Source organism: Patella vulgata, chromosome 1 (assembly GCF_932274485.2).
Source record: "Patella vulgata chromosome 1, xgPatVulg1.2, whole genome shotgun sequence".
Classification (NCBI taxonomy): Eukaryota; Metazoa; Mollusca; class Gastropoda; family Patellidae; genus Patella; species Patella vulgata.
The window spans coordinates 81586727-81610765 of record NC_065879.2 but is presented as its reverse complement, the minus strand read 5'-3'; the positions used below and the strand labels follow the sequence as shown (position 1 = coordinate 81610765).

Here is a 24039-nt window from a genome sequence, read left to right as displayed (position 1 = left end):
GCCTAATCGGGCTTGAAATTACATTATAATACACTAGATAATCAACGCATTAGTGAAAGTAAACAAATAAAGTGCAAGCAATCTGTTTACCCGATTAGCGTCATGGTTCGTTAAGTGGCCAAGTGGTCAATTAACAGTCCATCACCCCTTTCGGTATTTTACATCGTAGCCCATGCCACTTGACGTTTTCTTTCCAACCTAGCACTTTGGAAACATGGCCAGCCCCGTCGCCTCAGCTTCTAAACTTCTGTGCCGTGTAGGCAATAGTTTACAGAACTTTTTGGCACCGGTTGCTGTCAATTCAACTCAAAAAAGAAATTGTAAGTATGGCATAATTAATTTTTTCCGCACCGTGGAAAACCCGACATTACAACGAACAAGTGGTGCACGTGCACGCGGCTTGGTTTTTAGAGTGGGCCATTTATTTTATGAAGGACGGACAAAGACAAATTTTATTTCTTGAAATTAAACAAATAAACAAATCGGTGTATGTTTATTTATTATCATTATTTGATGAAAATGTCAGTTTTGAATTGATGTATTGGAAATGTTGACGTTTTATTATGGAATTCAGAATTGGGTCATTGAAAATCGATTTTTGGCTGGATTGAATAAACTGTATTACAAATTTAAATCTGTTTAGGTAAAATCTAGTGTTTTGATTTGTGGGTAGTGATTGCTATCAGTGAGTTAGTGAAAGTCAGTGTCTATGTTGGTGCGAAACAATGTTGGAATTCATAGATTAAGATTTAAAGATAAGTAACTGATAGGCTACTAATACTAGCAATGCAAAAGCTTTTTTATATTTTTGAATCTGACTAAAACTGAATACTTACTAGCATTCTAGCCCCCTTCCCATTTAAGAAACAAAAAAAAAATTAAAAATTGGTTAAGAAATAAAGTTATTGCACTTTTAAGACCCCAAATTGATGGATGTCGGTATACACTTTTTTTAAAAATATGACAAAGAGATGACCGAAGACCATTTCTCAGCAACTATTGAAGATATTGGCATCAAATTTTCAGGAAATATCCTTCCGACCATTAACTATCTATTGGAATTTTTAAATTTGGGCTATACAATTTATTTGTTTTGATATGGGGTCTGCAACATGGATAAACAACCCAAATTTGGTTAATTTGCGTTGAAGACTTTTTAAAGATAGAATTCACATATGATGGACCTCAAATTTCGGGTATTGCTTTATGCTGGCAGAATTAATCCAACTTCCTAGACGGCTCCTCGATTTGTAGGTATCAAGGGATCTTTAATGTTCGCCGCTAATCCATACGTATGTACGTACGACCTTGTTTTTCATTCAACTTATCATTGTCAGGTTCTCTGATCCGCAAAACAAAGTGAATTCTGGGGATGGAGCACTGGACATCCCATACTCATCTAGCCCATTCTCTTTTCTGGCAACAGGCAGCCACGGTAGCTCAGTGGGTAGGATATTGGCTCACTCAACTTGATGTGCTGTGTTCAATTTCTGCATTAGCTGAGCAAGTTCATTGTGTTATACACACCATCCTCCCCCCATGTGCGCATAAAAGAAACCTCGACAGTTGGAATTCGAAATAAGAGTAGGCTGTTGCGCCGCTGTTTTGGCAAAGTTTCCCCTCATAGCACACTATAATGGCGTGTTCCCCCCACCCACGCCCCCGCCCTCTTCATTAGCCCAGTCGGAGTAGAACATTAAACCCCATTTCATTTTCTTGTATCAGATTCCATGTGGCTGTCATTTGATCACCAATAAAAGAGAAAGTAATTCAAGAGATAATTTTTAAACAAATTTAATTTTAGGGAAGTGTTATTGGAATCAATAAAATATTGTTACAATACAAGAGAAAGAATTCAAACCATGCAAAAGACTTTATACCCCTAAAAAATGCACGTGAAAATCATGCCTGAGAATCAGCTCACTGTTAGCAAAAGGGAAACTTGGTTTGACACGTTCACAATAACAAGAAAGCTGCCGTGGTCTGCACCCACATCGGGGGGAGTTATCTTTTCTTTTCTTCCACATGATTTGTTTTCCCGAGCTCTGGCACTAGTTCCAACGGTTGGTGAATGAAATACAGGTCAATATAGCTAGAAAAGGGGTCATTTTATGAGAAAATATGTTTACTTTCAGTGACGAGCGTCGTTTTTGCCTTTGTCTGATAATTTTATTTTTTCAAAATATAAAAAATCAGTCGTAAATACGTTTCTGAATGTCCAAACCACGCTCGACACAAACTCAGTTTTCTCCACTTCACGAAAAGTAAGAAGTCATCGGTGTTGGTAGTCATACACCTTCCCGAAGTCGCGGAACAAAAACGGCAGATTTTACGGTCAGATTTTTTGACAGTGATAAAAATAGTATCAGTGGCGCCCCTAGCGAGCTTTTGCATTGCTACTAATACTATCAGTGATAGTTGAATTTTATTAATGCATAAAAGCGCCCACTGAGAGCACCATGCAGCCTTGTGTATTGTATCATAGATATGCTTAAAAAAGACATCTATGCAGACAAAATGACAGGAACCATTACCATGGCGATTGTTCTCAACAAAGCTTGAATTTATGCCCGACAGGCAAGGGACTAAATTTAGGTCACTCAATGACATGAGTGTGAGTTTTTGTGCCCTCTCCCCACCCCATGAACAAATAAAAAATCCAAAAAAATCATGTGTTTTCACTGTCAATGTGGTTTTCAATGCTATGATCATAACGATAATGCCCATGAAGCAGTGTCAAACAGCTGCTAAACAACCCGTAACATGTCCCACACAACTCAAAATTTTGCCAGCCCCTGGTGGAGAAAACCCGTTCCTAATGGTATAAATATATTGTTTTTGTACCCCAGAGGATACTGTTATTTCTTGTGCAATATTGACGGATACCACACCCCAGCCGGCAGACATGACTCAATTTAAATTTTAAATATGTATGATTTTTATCAAACTAATGTCTTTTTTGTTTTTTTTCCTGTAGATGCTGGTCAGAAACGTATCAAGGTTGCCAACCCTGTTGTGGAATTGGACGGAGATGAAATGACTCGTATTATTTGGGAGAAAATCAAGGAACAGGTATTATAATTTATTACATCAAACCTATATTAAATACATGTAGTATTGATAACGACCCCATAATCGGTAGGACTTTTCACTAATCAATCAAGTATCCAGTTGAGAATCCGATACTCTCTAAAAGAAGATCTGTAGACCTGGAAATTAACGGTTTTAGCTGTACGTGAAATGTATTAATATCAAAAACACACAAGGCACTGGAATAATTGCCGATCAGAATGACAAGTTGCTAGGCCTATGTACCAGATTTCCAGACTGGCAGCAATATTATGAGAGAATAATGGTACCACTTGCTTGATTTTGCAGAAAAAAATTTATTTGTTGTATTTTCCGATCAAATATCTGGAATTGAGTTCAATTTGAAACGGGGGGGGTTGGATGACCAACCCCTGTTATACGTGACAAGGAGTAGAGTCGCCCGTCCAACCTCATGGTTTTCTGCGGGTCCTCCGGTTTCCTCCCACTGATTAAGACCCCTATGCGCAAGCAAATTAATGATATAAAATTATATCGAGTGGACGTTAAACCCCATTACTCTCTCTCTCTCTCTCAATTCGAAACCCCATTTCATTTGAATAATATAATTATTTAATGTTTGTTTATACAATGTATATTGCTTTTCTCATGCTGAGAGATTATTTTATTTTAATTAAACAGAAACGCCCAGTTGTCCTGTGTTTTTTATATTGTGAAGTAATAACTGGGTCACTGACTCACTCACTCTGCTTTTCTTTCAATGATAATTGCTTCAGTGTATTTTGACATATAGTATATGAAGATGATAATAATCACACGTATACACATGAAAAATTCACTTGACATAAAACATTCACTTCACAAGTGACATTGACAGCAATGACTTTATCTACAATAATTAAAGTAAGAAATGAGATTGACAGCAATGACTGTATCTACAATATTTAAAGTGACTTAGTGTAATGTCCAACAGGCACACAGTCATTCTTGGTATCCCAGTGATATCGTTCCATTCTACTCCTCTAACTGCTGGGAGAGACCGTCAAATTATCCACCCTTGATACGTCTATTTTTATCGACCAATTGAGTGTGCAAATTGAAGTAACTTGTATTTTTTTGGCAACTAAGATTATTATGGTGAACTTAAACATGACGCTAAGACTAGTATGTAAACTGTTTTTTGTACACCCACATTGAAATGTGGACTTATATTGCCGTCGCCCCTTCCGTTCGTCGTCCACAAGTTATGATCCGATTGTTTTAAAATTGGTATATATGTTCACATTGGTGAGATGAAGAAGCCTATTTAATTTCAATAATTTCCGTTTATATCACTGTTGGACGTTGTGAACGCTCTAACGCCAAAAGTTATCATCCGATCTTTTTGAAATTTATATGCATTATTTAAATTAGTGAAACGAAGAAGCCTATTGAATTTCAGCAATTTCCGTTTTCATACGCCCACATTTAAATGTGGTCGTATATTGTCGTCGCCCCCGTCCGTCCGGCGGTCCGGCGTCCACAAGCTTGATTGACTTTAAATTTATACACAGTGTTTAAGTACTTGAGACGAAGAAGTCTATTGATTTTCAGCGATTTCCGATAATTACTGCCAGAGTTATGGCCCTTGATCACTTCAAAAAATCTTGTGGACACTCTAGAGGCCAAAGTTAATATCCGATTGGCTTTAAATTCATACACAGTGTTTAAGGTCATGAGATGAAGAAGCCTATTGATTTTTAGCAATTTCCGATAATTACTGCCAGAGTTATGTCCCTTGATCACTTTGAAAAATCTTGTGGACGTTCAAGAGGCCAAAGTTAATATCCGATTGACTTTAAATTTATAATCAGATTTTAGTGTATTATAAATGTTTCATTACCGAAAATTAAAAATATGCGACAACCCTTGTTGACTGCCCGGACGATTTAGCTGCTGTGGGCGTATGTTTCGTTGCCTGGCAACCTATCTTGTACATCTAGAGTTATGGCCGTTGTTTTACTTTATTGAACCTTGTGAATGCTCTAACGTCAAAAGTTATCATTCGATCTTTCTGAAATTTAAATGCATTACTTAAATTAGTGAAACGAAGACACCTATTGAATTTCAGCAATTTCCGTTTATTATAATCTAAATTGTATGGAACTGTCTTGTAAAGGCTCCCAATTACCTACAAAGGAATAAATATGCGACAACCCTTGTCGACCGCTTGGACGATTTAGCTGCTGTGGACGTATGTTTCGTTGCCTGGCAACCTATCTTTGATTGGTTCGTAGAATCGAGCTACAGTCAAGGGCAGATAATTTTGAATTCGTGAAAAAAACTGTGGATGGACCCAGAGGTTAGTGGAGTAGAACAGAACGATACCACTGGGGGATACCGAGAATGGTTCAGTGTGCTATGAAGGAAATTTTGCTTGGACAGCAGCGTTTCCACCTACTCCTACTAGTCATTAAACTCTTACAGTCAAGATTCTTTTATGTTTCTGTCCATGAGTAGACTTCGTATAACATCCGTGCTGATTGATTAGACACTTTTGTCTTGGCATCGGGGACCAAAACCAGGACCTCTTGGATTTTTGAACGAGTGCTATGCTCCCCAAGCCACTGTGACTCCTTTTTAAGTGACAGGACAGAAAAGGAGTATTGGTTGATGTGAGGCAGGAATCAGGGTATGCTTACTCTTTCTGGGGCAGATTATCTCAAATTCTCATTGATCTGATCTCCTATTTAGGAATTTGACATACTGTTGCCAACACTCTTTGTTGTATTTTGTGACAATCCCTGGTATTTTTGACGCTTGAATGGATTTTGTAGCAAGTTGTAAAGTCAGCTGAATGTTATGACCTTTGACCTTGTAACATACATGTACTCTTAGGCTGACCTTAAAAATATCTTTGTTTCACCAAACCCGACCCACAATCGAGGAGAAGGGTCGGTAGGTCGGTTTTTTTTTTCAGATTTTTTTTTTAAAGTTAGAGAAATCAATACAGAAAACTTATTAGCTGTATACTACAGATTCATTAATTTTGTTTAATGAATTTGGGGTCTGACGTAAAAAGTAACGAACTGAAAGTTTTTTTTATTAAACTTAAGAGCTAATTTGACAGCTTAATAATTTTCCGGGTGGAAACATTCGTCTTCTTTATTCAATTGGCAAAAAAATCAATGAGTGAATGACATCTGGAATTTTTCGTGATGCCCGACTCGCACACGATTTGCCACGAACTTGAAGTGTGAAACTCCTTCAACACGTTTTTAACGATACTGCGGGTTGTGCCTTCATTTTTCTCGAAAACGGATATTGAAAATATCGTCGTCATGTTTAAAACTACGCACCACAGACATAGAAGCAGAATCATTTCATGGGAATGGACGTGTATTCGTCTGCAACCATTTTGTTGAGAAGCGACACCTATGACGCTTTCGTCTTGATCAACCAGTTTCAATAATGAATCAAACCATAGCCATAGTAAAGGGAAATAACTCTCGTGATATATTTCAGGTTGACACACAAAATAAAATAAAAAGATCGTGGAAAAGTGCAATAAAATAATTTAAGTCGGGGGTGGTTTTAGTTAGTCGGTCGCGTTAGGCGAAACAAAGATATTTTTAAGGTCAGCCTTACATGTATATATTATTCATCATAATACTTAAAGAGCTTAGTGTCCTTAATATGTTTGAAGGTTAAGTTAAGCCTAAGGGTATTCAATAGACCTCTGTATAAACTAGTGTATGATATATTGTTTTCTTGGGTAGATACATGCAATAGCAATGAAACCATAGTAAAAATAATATTCCTTTAAAAAAATTAACAAATTCTTTGTTTTATTTATGTATGGACATTTTCTGGGAATACGGTATTCGCCGTTATTTTTTGACATTTTTTATTTTACATACTTTAACGTATAGACTCCTGCCTTCACATACCGTACTTGAGTTTGATTGAAATAGCAATTATGTAACTGGTTAGGCTCATTAGTCTAGTTTTCAATCCCAGTGTTGGCCGAGAAGGTTAATCAGGATTTTTCGGTGTGATCCCTCTTTCGTCAGTGGTGCAGAACAATGTATAGTCGTTGGGATGGGATGAAAAACCAAGGTCCTGTGTACTCATTGCCGTGTACATGAAATAACCCTTGGCAGTTGGAATTCGATAGAAGAGTAGACTGTATTGCCGCTGTCCGGGCAAAATGTACCTCATAGCACACTGTAGGGAGTTTGCCTATTTTCATTAGCCAAGTCGGTGAAAACCAGTAGGACTTCAAACCCCATTTCATTTGCAATTTATCCCCATTTCATTTGCAATTTATCTCCAAGTCCTCCGGTTTCCTACCACAGCTGAAGACCCCTACACACAAGCGAATTATTGACATAAAATTGAAAAATGTTAGTCCCGAAATTACCTAGTTTGTGTCGAGTGGACCTTAATCCCCATTTCTCTTAAAATGGTGCACGAGGTCTTTTAATAAGACTATGGTAATTGTATTATGAACTGTGTGAACTAAATGGGAATGTAATTGAATACATGTAAATGTAAGTGAATAAGGAAGAATAGATATTGTGTAAAATAAGGTCAGGGTCCCTAAAATAACTGTGTTACTAACCTTGATTCGATACATATATATCTATGTGTACATAGACAATGATAGCTTTTATAACTTTCTATTTCTTATGTGTATTTACCCAATCTCAAGTTATACTAAAATAACTCTACTGCACATATATGCACAATCTCTCAACTGCTATAAATTAAATAAAAAAAATTAACTTTGTTAGATCATGCATATGGAGCGTGATATTAGAAAGAATTATAGTGTAGGCCACTATAACATTTAAATATTATGTGAGGGTAACTTTTTTTTTTTCTGTCGGAACAGCTCAAATATATACCTTTCATAAATAACATGATAGGAATGTTAATTTTACTCAATTCACATAAATAAATCAAAACAATGTCAGTCACACTTGTTACGCTATTGGGAGTAAATGCATAGCCTTGTGCATGGTGTCAAGCATAAGTTTGTCTTCTGTGGGAAGCCACGGTGGCTCGGTGAGTATGGTGCTGGCTCACAAAACAGGAAGCTCCATTTCTGATCCAGGTGTTGAACTAGAGAGGATTCTTAACCTGGTTTCCCACTGTCAGTCATTCAGGATGGAGGATATGTCAAGGGAACCCAGCCTTCTAGAGGCATTTGGATGGGACAATTTCCATACAGTTGCAGATCAAATTAGGCCTTAGTGCAGCTTTCTGAGGCAGATTTTATCAAAGCACAGTACTTGATGTATGCTCGTTTTCATAGTCCAGTCATAACTTTAAACCCCCATTTCATTTATTTTAGCTATGTGAACTCCTCAAATGAGAAATGGTGGCATCGGGTGTGACTGGTGGCTCATTTCCAAGCTTGCCCTTCCGGTGGGAGCTTGGATGGCCGAATTGTTAGCATGTGCGCGCTTTATCGGAAGGTCTGACATTGGATAACCAGGCATGGTTTAGATTCCCTGGTTGTATGTGACGAGGAGTTGGGTCGCCTGTCCAAACTTGTGGGTTTTCTCGAGGTCCTCCGGTTTCCTGCCATTGCTAAAGACCCCTACGCGCAAGCGAATTATTGAAATAAAATTAAACCATATGTTAGTCCCGAAATGACCTAGTTTGTGTTGTGGACGGAGGTTTAGCTCCATCTCTCTCTCTCTCTCTCTCTCTGCTCTGCTCTTCTGATTGCCAAACATGGTGGGCAACTATTACAAAAAACTCAAACACTGATTAAAATCTTTAAAAAAATAAGGCTTCATGTGGATTTGTCAAATAAATTGTTTAGGTATTCACGTGCTGATAAACCAGGTTATTTGACAGGTCAGATCTTGCTGTAGCCAGTATTTCCTAAAATATACGAGTATACTAATTATCAAACTATATAACAATAGCGTATATCATATAACCTAAAATATACGAGTATACTAATTATCAAACTATATAACAATAGCGTATATCATATAACCTGTATTATACTAGAGATAATACCAGCTTTATTAAAGTATTGATAGGTCGTTTATAGTTCACATAAACTTAGCCTATTATTACAATAAAAACCAATTATTTGTCCCTTATAAGATATACCAAAAATATATTACATGTTACTTGTACACACCCAATGAAAGTAATTCTAACTTTAATTTTAAAACATTCTATGCTCAATATTTAGGGCTCTATGTACCCCTTGTGCATCATTGCGTTGAAGTTAAGTTTATTGAAATGAGAATTATTGAAAGAAAAATGAACCATGTTAGTCCCGAAATGACCTGGTTTGTGTCGAGAGGACATTAAACCCCATTTCTCTCTCCTCTCCAGTTAATATTTCATTTGGGACTAATATTTCAAGCTGTTAACATAATTATGTTGTGCTTATTAATGACACTTAAGTTAACACAATTATGTTGTCTTTATTAATGACACTTTAAGTTAACATAATTATGTTGTCCTTATTAATGACACTTTAAGTTATCATTATGTTGTCCTTATTAATGACATTTTAAGTTAACATAATTATGTTTTCCTTATTAATGACACTTAAAGTTAACATAATTGTGTTATCCTTATTAATGACACTTTAAGTTAACATAATTATGTTGTCCTTATTAATGACACTTTAAGTTAACAATTGATAATTATTTCATACAGTTCTAGAAAGAAAAAGGGTTGCTAGAGAACATAGCATACTTAGTACATTTCATGATTCACATAGGTTTTATCTGTTTTGGATACTTAAGTAGGGCCTACACTTATTGATACAGATAGATCTTTATCTGTTTTTAGTTGTGTTTTATCTTTTTGGAGAAATTCTACATGTTGGAATTCAGCTATCATTGTGTCATTATCTGGTTAGATTAGGATGTAGTACAGTTCATTGATAGTTGATGATTGTCAATAGTCGTCATAGTTTTACTATGAAGTGTACGTCATGTCATATTTATCACTGGACAAGTTCTTGAGTAGAGATCATCCAGTTCTTATTCACTAACCCTGTGGTCCCGGTTCCATGATTGTCAATAGTGGTCTTAGTTTTACTATTAAGTGTACGTCATATTTATCACTGAATAAGTTCTTGAGTAGAGGTCATCCAGTGCTTATATTAAAGAGGCAGTATGAGACTGACTCGCCTACCGTGAGGTCGTGGGATTGACCCCAGTTTTGGCCTAGAAGGCTCCTCAGTATTTTCTGGTGTTTCACCTCAATGCTTATATTAAAGACAGGTTTTCTAGTCAATATTTTGAAAAATTGGGACCAAGGAGTAGACCTGCCACTGTACAGGGGTCGTTTGTTATATTTCACATGAATATAACTGGTCAAAGAAAACCTGGTAATAAGGCATGTGTCACAGATTTTGTCAGGCACAAATTCCATCCTTGGAGGTCACAATCCATTTGTTGCCTGACACCAATTCTAATACCTAACACATGTTCTGTACAAATGTCAAATGCTAGTTTATAAGTGCCCGACATTTTGTCATATCCATCTTTTTCTTCACATTGATTCATTTCATTTGCAAAGCTTATCAAGGTCCTTAATGCATTTTTATCATTGAATAATACCCTGAGAAATCGGGTTCTACATTTACCAAGAGCATGCAGACAGAGCATGACATCTATTCAATGATAACTACATTACATTCCATCAGATTTGAAATCATGTAAGTTAGCATGATCTACTCTGTAAAGGCCTGAACACATGGGAAGTTTATTTATACTACATATATAGTTAAACCAATTATTGTCAGAAAATATATTTGTATTACCGGTATATTGTACAACACTTCCTCATTGATATCTGACAATATCAAGTATGCTGGAATAAACTTGCAAAACATTTTAAACATTCTGTAGACCCTGATAGAATTTATAGTAAATCTGAAATGAAAAGTGTGTATAGGTCTTAATTCTACATGTGTAGGTGTGGATGTGGATCAGGTAACATATGGCAGGTGTTACTTATCTTAAAATAGTTTCTTACCTTTACCTGTGAGTTAATGGTCTTACCTGAACTATAATACATACCGACATGTGTATATTGTTATATACAATGTAGGTGAGAGAGAAATGGGGTTCAATGTTCACTACACATATCAGGTCATTTTGGGACTAACATATGGTTCAATGTTATATCAATAATGTTCTTGCGTGCTATGGTTTTTAGCAGTGGGAGGAAACTTGGGGACCTAAAGAAACCGCACAAGGTTGGACAAACGACCCTACTCCTTGTTAGGTACAAGCAGGGAATCAATGACAAACCTTAATCTAATGTGCACAAGTTAAACCATATGGCTGTCCAAACCACTTACTATGTAGGTAGAAGACAGGGAGGGGGGATCACGTGGCTAAGTGGGTAAGACGCTGGCTCGCTAGCCTGGAGGTTGGGTGTTCGATCCCTGCATTGGCCGAGAAAGTTCATCCAGATTTTCCGGCATGCTCCACCCTTGTCAGTGATGCAGGACGGAGGGCCTGACAAGGACAGCTGTCTAGTCGTTCGGATGAGACGAAAAACCGAGGTCCCTGTGTACACATTGGCATGCACGTAAAAGATCCCTTGGCAGTTAGAATTCGATATAAGAGTAGGCCCTAGCGCCGCTGCCCGGGCAAAATTTCCCTTCATAGCACACTGTATGGCGTATGCCCGTCTTCATTAGCCCAGGTTAGGAGCAGAACAGTAGGACGTTAAACCCCATTTCATTTCATTTCACTATGTAGGTAGAAGACAGGAGTTCTGTAATTTATAAGGGGGGTTGTGTAGCCAAATGGTGTAAGTTAATAGTCGAAAATTTGCTGTTTAAATCACAAGGTCTGTCATTGGCATGGTTTCGATCGAACTGAAATAACCTAGATTTCTCTCAGCTTGTGATCCTATCAGATTCCTTCGTTAAAAATATGGTTACGATTATCAAGTCTCGCGCTTCTAGCTAAAATGTCTACATGTGACAATCGAGTTGCAAAGTACATAGCACTCTTAAGGCATATGCGGGTCTTTATTAGCCCAGTCTGTGCCAAAAAGTAGGATGTTAAACCCCATTTCGTTTCTTTGTTCAATCCCTGAGATGTCCTAGCACACTTATGGCATATGCAGGTCTTCATTAGCCCAACTGTGCCGAAAAGTAGGATGTTAAACCCCATTTCATTCCTAAATTATAAAACTGTTTATTTATTTTCAGTTGATCTTTCCCTACCTAGATGTAGATTGTAAATATTATGATTTGGGTTTACCATATCGGGATCAGACCAATGATCAAGTCACGATTGATTCTGCTGAGGCCATCAAGAAATATAATGTTGGTATTAAATGTGCCACCATTACACCTGATGAAGAAAGAGTTGAAGGTAGGTAATCAAGTGATTGAATTCGGATTGAATTTTTATGATTAATTATTCAATTAAAACTATTGTTTCCTGGACTGTGATATTTATTAAATGTTTATTAAATATTTAAAAATAAAACAGAAATTCTATTGATTTAATAGCTTTATTCTTAGATATCTGAAATTGCACCGAAATCTGTCTAAAATCGGTCATTAAGTTGGAATGGAATATTATTCAAAGATTGAGAGAGAGAGAAATGGAGTTTAACGTCCACTCGACACAAACTAGGTCATTTCGGGACTAACATGGTGTAATTTTATTTCAATAATTCGCTTGCGCATAGGGGTCTTTAGCAGTGGGAGGAAACCTGAGGACCCGGAGAAAACCCACGAGGTTGGACAGGCGACCCTACTCCTTGTCACGTACAACCGGGGATTCAAAACCACACCAGTCGACTCAATGACAGACTTTATGATACAGCGCGCGCACGCTAACCATTCAGCCATCCAACCCCCCTTCAAAGATTGACTTAAAGTAATTGAATAGTAAAATCAGCACTGACTTAATGTAATAAATATTTTTAAAAAGTTACAAATGATCTTTGTATCTGAACTTGTGAGTTTCCAATGTAATAGTATCAAGTGTTCAAGAACAGAAATGTGAATGACGTCTAATATATCTTGAGTGTCAAATCAGATGGTGCATTTGATGGAGTAACTTCCTTGGCAAGTAAGGGGGGTCGGATGGCCGAATGGTTAGCACGTGCACGCTGTATCATAAGGCCTGTTATTGAGTCAACTGGCGTGGTTTCGAATCACCGAAAATATGTGACAAGGAGTAGTCGCCTGTCCAACCGCGTGGGTTTTTTCCAGGTCCTCCGGTTTCCTCCCACTGCTAAAGACCCCTACGCGCAAGCGAATTGTTGAAATAAAATTAAACCATATATATGTTAGTCCCGAAATGACTTAGTTTGTGTCTAGAGGATGTTAAACCCCAGCTTTGCATGTGTTAATAATAATAACGAAATTTATATTGCACAACAATTCATCCCACTTGGGATGCTCTAGGCGCATGAAAGTGTTCACGTGGGTTAGTTATAGTGACTAAACACATTTGATTTGAAGATAGACAATGTTTCACATTTTCGAATGAACCAAATTTCTTCATCTTATAAATCGGTACATCTAACAATAATTTATTCTCGGATCTGTGACCTTTTTGGTTGGTAGTGTGTCAAGAGATTCTGAAGATATCTTGGTGCTGTTTTACGTAATGTTTTGTATGTCGGAGTTAAAATTTTGAAGTTAATTCTTTCGTGCAATATTAAGTAGGACGCTGGTTCATTAACCAGAATGTCTGTTTCAATGCTGAATGTTTCATAACTTTCTAGCTTTGGTTAACCCTTGTCAGTGTTGGAGAAAGAAAAGTGTCTATACCATTTTGTAAGCATGTTAAGGATCCACCAACAGTTTAGAAATTGAAATAAGAGTAGGCTGTGGCGCTGATATCACAGCCACATTTTCCTCATAGCACAATGTATGGCATATGCCTGTCTTATTAGCCCAATCTGATTAAAATACAGATCTATTTTTCGTTTCGTTTTTTTTTATACTTTCGATGGCCTCTATTATTACATGAAGATCTGACCAGTGTTAATGGGGGGTCACGTCAGGGGTCATACGAGCAGCTTTTGACCCTATGACGTCAGGCATTTGATTAACCTATGAACGTTGTTTCTAGTTCTGTGAATCGCTCGTCAAGAACTCGCAACAGACTGTTTCATTGGCCAATCCCTCACATCAGCAGGTTATATAACAACTCTTCCAGATCCTATTGTAGTAAAGACAAGTAAAATGATATTTTGAACTATAAAAAACAAAATGAAATAGGATCTGTGTTTTAATCAGATTAGTCCAGTTGGTTCACAAAAGTTAAACTATAAACTAATGAACTCGGTTTGTTTTTTGTTTTCAGAATTTAAACTGAAGAAAATGTGGCTGAGTCCTAATGGTACAATCCGTAATATTTTGGGAGGAACTGTCTTCCGTGAACCTATCATCTGTCAAAGCATTCCCCGTCTAGTCCCTGGTTGGACTCAACCTATTGTCATTGGTCGTCATGCTTTTGGTGATCAGGTAAATCTAAAGCTCATTGTCAGACCTGTCAACTCCACTGCATTACGCGGTAATCGATTTCTACCGCATTTTCTTGCCAGAACTAAGGGACGCAACTCTTTGCATATAAACATATCAACATCGATTTGGGATATTGTAAGGTGTAATTTAGCTAATAGATTTGTTATCAAATTATTTTCAACCTATTTTAGAGTTAATAAAGTGGATATAATTATTGGCACGTGTTCCAATACTCTTAAAATGCGTATCGATAAAATAAACAAATAGCAACATGTTTACGGCAGCAATGGCTGACATTTTCGTTGTCGCGCGTACAGCATCAAATACAATATTTCGAATGCAGCACAACCTGGAACTATAATTGCATGATGAGAATACGTCTCGCCGATTCTGACTTACATAAAATGCTCTCTCGAATAAATGTAAAAACAGATTTTTGGAATCTCGGGAGAAAAAAATCCTGTACATTGTGAGAAGATAATCGCCAGGGGGGGAGGAGCATGATTAAATTGATCCGATATTAGTCGTTTTACAAAACTATTTTTTATTAAGTTTATTTTTGGCTACGTCATGTGTTATTCTCATTCATTCATTAAATGAAACTATTTACTTGTATGATAATAGAAATTTGGCCAAACTCATCACTGGGCTCCCAAATACGGGTGGGCCTTTGGCCAATGGCCTTCTATGCCTATTGATAAATCAGGCCCATCTTCTGAATTACATTTTCGTCTTTGAACCGAAGACTACTAGCCCGGTGGTCGCAGGTTTGCTACCGGTGTTGGTCGAGAAAGTCCATCGAGATTTTACGGCGTGGTGCAGGACATTCAGATCGAACAAAAAAAAACAAGGTCCTGTGTGCACATTGTCGTGCACGTAAAAGATCCCTTGGCAGTTGGAATTCAATATAAGAGTAGCCTATAGCGCCACTGTCTGGGCAAAGTTTCCCTCTTGGCACAATGTTTGGCGTATGCCCATCTTTAGCCCAGTTGGAGCAGAACAGCAGGACGTCAAACCCCCATTTCATTTTTGTACCGCACATGGAAATATCAATAAAAATGCTGGAAAAATACAAATCTTGTGTTGGACGAGATGACACGCACCAGAGGGGATTGTGCATGCTCAGTCTTACCATATGGTTTATCAAATTTGAAATTTAATGGTGTTAATAACGAAATTTGATTAATCTAATTCAATACTTTTATCCAGTTTTTGTATCAAAATTGTGAATGTTATTTTTTTCTTCCAGTACAGAGCAACAGATTTTGTAGCACCAGGTCCAGGTAAATTAGAAATGGTATATACCCCAGCAGGGGGTTCCCCTAATAGAATGGAGGTGTATAACTTTACCGAGGGTGGTGTATCATTGTGTATGTACAATACTGATGAGGTACGTACACTAGTAGGATATTAAACACCTATTTCATTTCTTTTGTGGCATGGCTCCACCTAGTCAGTGGTGCAGGAGAATCTATAGACATTTGAGTGGGACCAAAAAAAAACCCCACGGTGCACTTAGACTTAGTGGTTCAATAAAGAACAGTAGGATATTAAACCTAAACCCCTATTTCATTTCTTTTAGGGCATGAAATCAGTGTTGCACTACAGAGGGCCTAGCCAGGGACAATCTAGTCATTCGGACTGGACAAAAAAAAAAAGCAAGGTGCACATTGACTTGTCCATAAAAGATCCCTTGGCAGTTGGAATTTGATGTAAGTGTAGGCTGTAGTGCTGCTGTCCGGACAAAATTTCCTTCATAGAACACTTAAACTATTTCATTTGTTTTCTTTCAGTCTATCCAAGGGTTTGCCCATGCTTGCTTCCAGTACGCCATCATGAAAAAATGGCCACTTTACATGAGCACGAAGAACACCATCTTGAAACGTTATGATGGACGATTTAAAGATATATTTGAAGAAATTTACCAAAAGTAAGTAGCGTTAACACTGCTGTCCCAGCAAAATTATCCTACATAGCATTTACATGTGGCCATAGAAAAAAATAACTGTCTCAAAAGAACCGAAATAGTGTGTTCAGACTTTTAAACTATATTCATGTCCTTATATATGGGAGCTCCTGTTGCTCGGTAAGGCAATAGCTCACCAACCAGATCCCAGGATTGAGGATTGAAAAAGTTTGTCTTCATTAGGAAAATTACTGTCTTTCTGCTGTGGTTTCTTCATGTAGAGAGACACGGTGGGTAGGTGGGTAAGACGCTGGCTCGGAAGTCGGATGTTCGATCCCTGTTTTGGCTGAGAAAGTTCATCGGGATTTTCCGATATGGTTTCCCCCTTGTTGGTAGTGCAGGATGGAGGGCCTGACAAGGACAGTTGTCTAGTTGTGCGAATGGGTTGAAACACTGAGGTTCTGTGTATACATTGGCATGCACGTCAAAAATCCCTTGGCAGTTGGAATTTGATATAAGACTAGGCCAAAGTACCACTGCCCGGGCAAAATTTCCCTCATTAGCCCAGTCACCCCAGTCGGAGCAGAACAGTGGGACGTTAAACCCCATTTCATTTCGGTTTCTCCATGTAGTTCTGCTGTCTGGGCAAAATTTCCCTTATAGCACAATACATTGAAAACATGATATATTTCTATTGTGTTTTCAGACAATATAAATCTAAATTGAAACTATGATACATTTCTATTGTGTTTTCAGACAATAAAAATCTAAATTGTAAATATATATTTCTATTGTATTTTCAGACAATATAAATCTAAATTTGATGAATTAAAGATCTGGTATGAACATCGTTTAATTGATGATATGGTAGCACAATGTTTAAAATCGTCCGGTGGTTTCGTGTGGGGTTGTAAGAATTATGATGGTGACGTACAATCTGATATTGTTGCACAAGGTTAGTCATTTTGTTTATATTTTAACACAGGGTTAGTCTAAACAAGATCATTGCATTGGTGTACATGCAAAAAAACCCTTGGTAGTTGGAATTCGATATAATAAAAGTAGGCCATAGTGCCACTGTCGGGGCAAAATTTATGGTGTATGCCCGTCTTCATTATCCCAGTCAGAGCAGAACTGTAAGACGTTCAACACCATTTCATTTCATCTTCATTCCTGAAGTATTTTACATGAGTTAGACAGTGAAATAAACACATTTTGTTCATGATTATCCAGGTTATGGTTCCCTTGGTTTAATGACTAGTGTGCTAGTTTGTCCAGACGGTAAAACAATAGAAGCTGAAGCTGCTCATGGTACGGTTACCAGACATTACCGAGAACATCAGAAGGTACACCATCTTGACTTTTAAAGGGGGGAGGGGGTGTCGGAATGGGTTAATGCGTATGCTTGAAATCATAAGGTCTGTCAATGAAGCCAGTCACTTGCTTTCGATTTCCCACATGTACGTAACAATGAGTACAGTTGCCGGTAAGACCTCATGGATTTGATCAGGTCTCCTCCCACTCCAAGCGAATTATTGAAATCAAATTGAACCATATGTTAGTTTTAAAATGACCTAGTTTTTGTCAAATGGACATTCAACCCCATTTCTCTCCATCTCTAATTAAACCCACCAGAAGGTCAACTCGATTAGTCTCCGTTCTCTACTGGAAGAATCGCACAACACACTTGATTTAGACTCTTCCGTCCTCAGAAGATAATCCAGACTGGAAGAGGCAGAAGACAAAATGGCAGATAACCTGGATGTATATAATGTCAAGAGGTAGATAAACTGATTCTGTCAGCCATACTTCTACTTCTAGTGTCTGGACGAGTCTTCTGGAAGAGCTTCTACTGCTTCTGGAAGTGGCAAATGGAGTCGGCCTCAGGATTGTCCAGTCGTTGTTTGGTAGATTGTTTGAAGTATTAAGAGCATGTGTTTTTTTCAAGCATTATCAATCTAATCAGTGGCTTAGGACACTGAACTTGACAAGTTTGCAAGAGTTATGCCCCATTATATTGTACCAGAAGATGTGATCAATAGAAAGGGGTATACTTGATTGCATGGTCCTGCGGCCTGTTTCACGAAATTTTAACTAAGATAAAAATCCAAATTTTAGTATTTTGATTGGATAATATTAGACTGATTTTAGTGCTTAGCCAAACAATATTGAAGTATCTACTAAAATTTGGATTTTATCTTTAGTTAAGATTTCGAGAAACGGGGCTCAGAATTGACTTCTCTATCTCCCTCCAAAAATGTCAGTTGAGTCCAGGGGTTGACTGCTAAACCTTGAACTATCTCAGTCAATCATCATATCTAAAATATTTGAGTATGTCACATTTCTGCCCATACATGTCTTCAGGACAGACTGAACTCTGACAGTTTGATTCCATGTGCTGCAGTTGCAATTCTATTTCAAACAGCCTAGACTTAAGATAAGCACCAACCCACTCCCCCCAAACAAAATAAGTATAGTAAGGCAACACAAATAAAATAACTTGTTTCTCGGGCACCGCCCGCACGCAAAATTGGTTGCGCGTGCAGTCTATTTATTAGTCTTGATGAAAAAAAATAAATATGTAACGCCCGCCCGCACATCGACAAGCAAGTCGTAAAAAAAATATCCCGCATGTACCTACATCCGCCATACATGTATATCTATTCAAATGTATTAAAACTGATTCAGATGAACATGCTGTTATTTTTATCCGAACAATGGCGAAGTTTGGCAGATTTGCCTTTTTTTATTGATATCGAAAGAACCTCCATTTTGTATCACGTGATATTAATTACCTCCCCTGATAAACTAGAATTTGATTCGTGTTAAAAGTCATTGGCGACAATATTTCAATCATTCGATCGTAATCGGCTCATTATTGCCGGCTTCAGTCGGTCCTTGTTTGGAAAATCCTATTGATAAAATAATGAACCGTAGAACAGGTTAATTAATTATAGCTAAGAATACGATACGATGACGATAGTCGTCATAATGCATACCTTAGAATCTGGGTCATTATTAGCACATTTACGGTAGTTTCGATAATCCGGAAAATAATAATTGGATTACCGATTTGATGGTTTTACTGACCAGTTGTTAGTTAGATTTAAATAGTCATTCAATATAAACACCGGATAGAACACCGAATATCCTGAGAAACACACCGAATATCCCAAGAAACAGTATTTCCGGCAATCTCCAATACCGATGACACGGTGTGACATGCATTGGTTGGAATTCGGTAAATAATTATAAATAAACCGGCGATACTAGATTTAGTTTTAAATACTGTTTACCATGATTATTATTTATGATACACCTGGTGAAAGAGGCTTAGTTTTTAAAAATATTGTTGTCTTTATGGAGGGCTATTACATAGTCGTATGGAATTTTATTTTAAACCAATTTCAATTATGTGAATTAAATATGGAAAATTATTTTCCTTTCAGTCAGTGTTCAGTCTCAGTGTTTTAGTAGACTTGATTTTGGGTTTATGTTTTAAGTATGTACAATAAAGTTGAATATAACGGAAAGCAAAAACGTAAACTAGTAATGACTTTCTCATTTAAAAAAAAAAAAAAGAAAGACCGCCCTCCCGCCCCAACAATTTTCAGCAATAGCCAAATTTTATTTTGCACCATCAATGAGTAAAAAAAAAAAAAGAAACCGCCCTCCCTCCCTACAGTTTCAGCTGTCAGTTGCCCGAGAAACAAGACATTTATTTTGTGTGGCCTAATATTAGTGTATTTTTGTATTATTTTATATATTATCAGGGTAATGCCACCAGTACTAATCCTGTAGCTAGTATTTACGCTTGGACTCGTGGAATGGAACATCGTGGTAAACTTGATGGAAACCAAGATTTACAAAGGTAATTAATATACTCTGGTGTGTCATCAGATTCACTCTGTCGGTGTCAGGTTGTTTGTTTTTTTAGAAATTTAATGTTAAAATGCATAGGCTTTTGGTTTTAAATGCCAATATTTTCATGTGGACGTATTATGTCCATTCAATTCTTATCTGATTTTGATGAAACTTAAAAAAACAAAAATTTATATAAGAAAGATCTGTTTTGATTTTTGCATGCAATTCCTGGATTATTGCCCCTGATGGTACGAAAATCATGTCACACTGAGAATTTTACATAATGTGGTATAAATTGAGATGTGATTGAGAACAAATATTGTCGAATAAAGAAGCTAACTGAAATGGGAAAAGATTTTAGGTTAACAGCTTTACCATAGCATGGTGCAGGATGAACAGGTGAAAAGCTGAGGTCATGTGTACACGTTGACGTGCATGTATTAAAGAAAATAATACCTTTGCTGTAGGATTTTTTACGAATAGTAAGTGGAAACATTAATGTCTGGTTCAGGACTAAAGTAGGATGGTAAATCTTTTTAATTTCTGCAAACACTATACATTTGAGGAGAAAAATTGATTTGTCTGTTTATTTTTAGATGGGCAACTGTAATGGAGAAAGCTTGTGTTGATACCATTGATAGTGGTAAAATGACAAAAGATTTAGCTGGTTGTATTCATGGTCTTAAAAAGTAAGTTTTATATTCATACAGTAGGAAGATGTTTTATTAAATCTTGGGAATGAAAGTTGTTGAGAGACTGGGCACTACTAGCCTCTAGAATAGAATCTCCCAGGTTTGAATCCCAGTGGGGACGAGAAGAACCTTTATAATTTTTTTCAACCATGTTCTCACTTGTCCAGAGTGTACAAGAATCCTTCATAGTTTGAATATAAAGAATAGGTGTAAGGAAAAACTTGCCCATGCAGGCCTGGAAATAACGGTTTTAGTTTTACATGACAATAGTACTTGACATTTTCAACTTCATGCCGGATATGTATTAATAATATCAATAAAAAGGATAGATCGGTGCCAGACAAAATGACAGGCATCAGAGGTTTTGTGCATTTCAAAGCCTGAATTTGTACCCGACATTGTCTGTGACAGGTGCTTTGTTTCCAGGCTTGGCCCAGTAGCATTACACACTTAATCATACTCAATTCAGTACTATTATTGTTTATGATCAGGAGTAGAATCATCTGCCTAACCCTTATTGGTTTTCTTCCCTAAATTTGAAGCAGCGGTAACTCAAACGTGTTGGTTCGCTAACCTGGATGTCCCATGTTCGATCCTGATGTTGGCCGAGCATGTTCATCAAGATTTGTTAGATGCTGTTTCCCATTGCCAGTAGTGTAGGACAGCAGGCCTGGTAAGGGACAAAGTATAGTCGTTCGGATGTTACGCAAAACCGAGTTCCCATCTATACAGTAGCTTTAAAGGACAATATTGGGTCTCAGTTATAATTACATATGTTATAGAACTGGATAAATACATTCCAAATATGTTTTTTAACACAGAAATCATTGCTACGGGAGATGTGTAACAAGCACGTGAAGAAACGGGAGGTGACGCCAAACATGACATTCGATCCCTGCATTGGCCGAGAAAGTGCATCCAGATTTTCCGGCGTGGTTCCCCCTTGTCATTGATGCAGGACGGAGGGCCTGACAAGGACAGCTGTCTAGTCCCTTGACAGTTGGAATTCGATATAAGAGTAGGCCGTAGTGCCGCTGTCCGGGCAAAATTTCCCTCATAGCACACTGTATGGCGTTTGCCTGTCTTCATTAGCCCAGTTCGGAACAAAACAGTAGGACGTTAAACCCCATTTCATTTCATTTCCAAACATGACAAGCACAAGTTATCCTATGTATCTGACTGATGTAATGAGCGATAACAGACAAACGATCGAATTTCATTTCACTGATAATTCCGTCGAAGTTGAAAAGTTATTATATGGGATGGTGAGAGGGTATCTCACAATTCAAAAATGGAATTGGCTGTCACTAGATAAGGGAAAACGAGAAAAATAGAAAAATCCCGTGCATTCCCCCGTTTTTATTCATTCTGTTCTTAATACAAACATGGTAATGTACGGACTTTTTCTAATTTGTTCGTTATCTTTTATCTAATGACGGCCAATTCTTTTTTTGAATTGTCAGATATCCTCTCACCGTCTCATATAATAGCTTTTCATCTTCAACTGAATTATCAGTGAAATGAAATTTGATCGTTTGTCTGTTATCGCTCGTTGCTTCAATCAGTTATATAGTAGGATAACTTGTGTTTGTCATGTTTGTCGTCACTTCCCGTTTCTTCACGTGCTTGTAACACATCTCCCGTAGCAATGATCTCTGTTAAAGTTATGTTTGGGATGTATTTAACCAGTTCTATCACATATTTTATAATGACTGACACCCATATTGTCCTTTAAGGGAAAGTTTACCCTCTTAAAAAAACTGAATGGCATCATGTACCATTTGTTAGACCTAGAATACTTAATAAACTTCATTCTCTTTATCTTTCTAATTTTGATTTTGTTTTTCAGCGTAACACCAAGTCATTATCTCAACACAATGGATTTCCTTAATGCCATAGCACAGGAATTCGACAAACAGTGGGCTCAACAATAACAATATTGACTGTTAGCTAATTATTTAAATATAAAACTTAGATCTTTTTAGACATAATTGGTAGAGAAGGGCAGCTACCCATTTTATTTTTCACTTTCATGTTCATGGACATTAAATTAAACAATAAAAAAAAATCTGATTTAATTTAAGGATTAATTAATCAATCAATTTTAAATTAATTGATCATGTTTCCTCAACAAAATAAATTTTAAATTTGTATAATTTTAAATTTTGATTGTAAATTTACATTTCACAGAGGTTTTTCTTTTTGTGCAATTTTGTGATTTAACTATGTTTTTGTTTAAAAGATCTGATTAGTCAAACAATTATACAAGAAAAGAACCTGTTTGTAAATTTTCTTCCAATGTATACAAGAAGCTACAATTTAAAGAAGTAATTTGTAGCTAGAATTAGATGTACATATCAATCCAATTACTAATCTCAACTTCAACAACTAATAATTCTTGGTGCTCATAATCAAAAGATTATTCTTCTCAGTATTTTAATTAAAATGGCTAAATATTTTTTCTCCTATCACTTTTATGTCTTCTCAAAACTATATACATTTTCCCTGTAAATCACTTTCGCTAAATCAGAACAGATGCAGTATCGAAGTAATCTTTTGATGCAGTATTTGTATTCTTATTAAAGAAAAATCTATTAGGGAATAACAATTACTGGTTTATTAACATGCAACCTGTGGAGGATGATACTCTCGTCTTTATCTCTGTTCAAGTATTAATTCCTTCATATATCTGTTCATCACATTTTCTGCCTTTGAGTATAGAAACCAGTGCTATGTATATATATATATATATTATTTAGATCTTGTTTTGATAGTGCTATAAAAGAGTTATGACCTGTTATGTACAGTTATAAATTGACGAGTGCCATTATGTAACACTAGCGTAGCTAGACTGTGCTAGATGAATGAAAAAAACCATTAAAATTTACATAAAAATAGAATAAGAGAGTTTGTATTCTTGTAGAATATCATGTGTGTGTGGTTAAAGGTCAAGAGGGCAGGGGTATTGTGTAATATTGATACTGCATAACTTATGAAATGGGGTTAATCGTCCTACTTTTCTGAACTGACTTGGGTAATGAAGATGGGCATAT

The 24039-nt window shown here is 36.9% G+C and overlaps 1 protein-coding gene across 1 annotated transcript; it reads left to right on the top strand.

The window, feature by feature from the left end:
- Window positions 1–159: 159 nt before the first annotated feature.
- On the top strand, window positions 160–23889 carry LOC126824558 (isocitrate dehydrogenase [NADP], mitochondrial). Its single transcript, XM_050553796.2, has 11 exons — window positions 160–320; window positions 2978–3072; window positions 12245–12410; window positions 14364–14524; window positions 15774–15914; window positions 16318–16454; window positions 17234–17385; window positions 17664–17776; window positions 20204–20301; window positions 20891–20983; window positions 22836–23889. The coding sequence occupies exons 1-11, from the start codon at window positions 215–217 to the stop codon at window positions 22918–22920; spliced, it is 1347 nt and encodes a 448-aa protein (XP_050409753.1). The 5' UTR covers window positions 160–214; the 3' UTR covers window positions 22921–23889.
- Window positions 23890–24039: the final 150 nt, after the last annotated feature.

Bases quoted from the DNA above. Each gene is read 5' to 3' on its own strand.
- LOC126824558 (XM_050553796.2), top strand. From the start codon at position 215: ATGGCCAGCCCCGTCGCCTCAGCTTCTAAACTTCTGTGCCGTGTAGGC. The intron at 15,915-16,317 runs GTACGTACACTA...GTTTTCTTTCAG, and splicing joins GTATGTACAATACTGATGAG to TCTATCCAAGGGTTTGCCCA. The intron at 16,455-17,233 runs GTAAGTAGCGTT...TTGTATTTTCAG, and splicing joins TTTGAAGAAATTTACCAAAA to ACAATATAAATCTAAATTTG.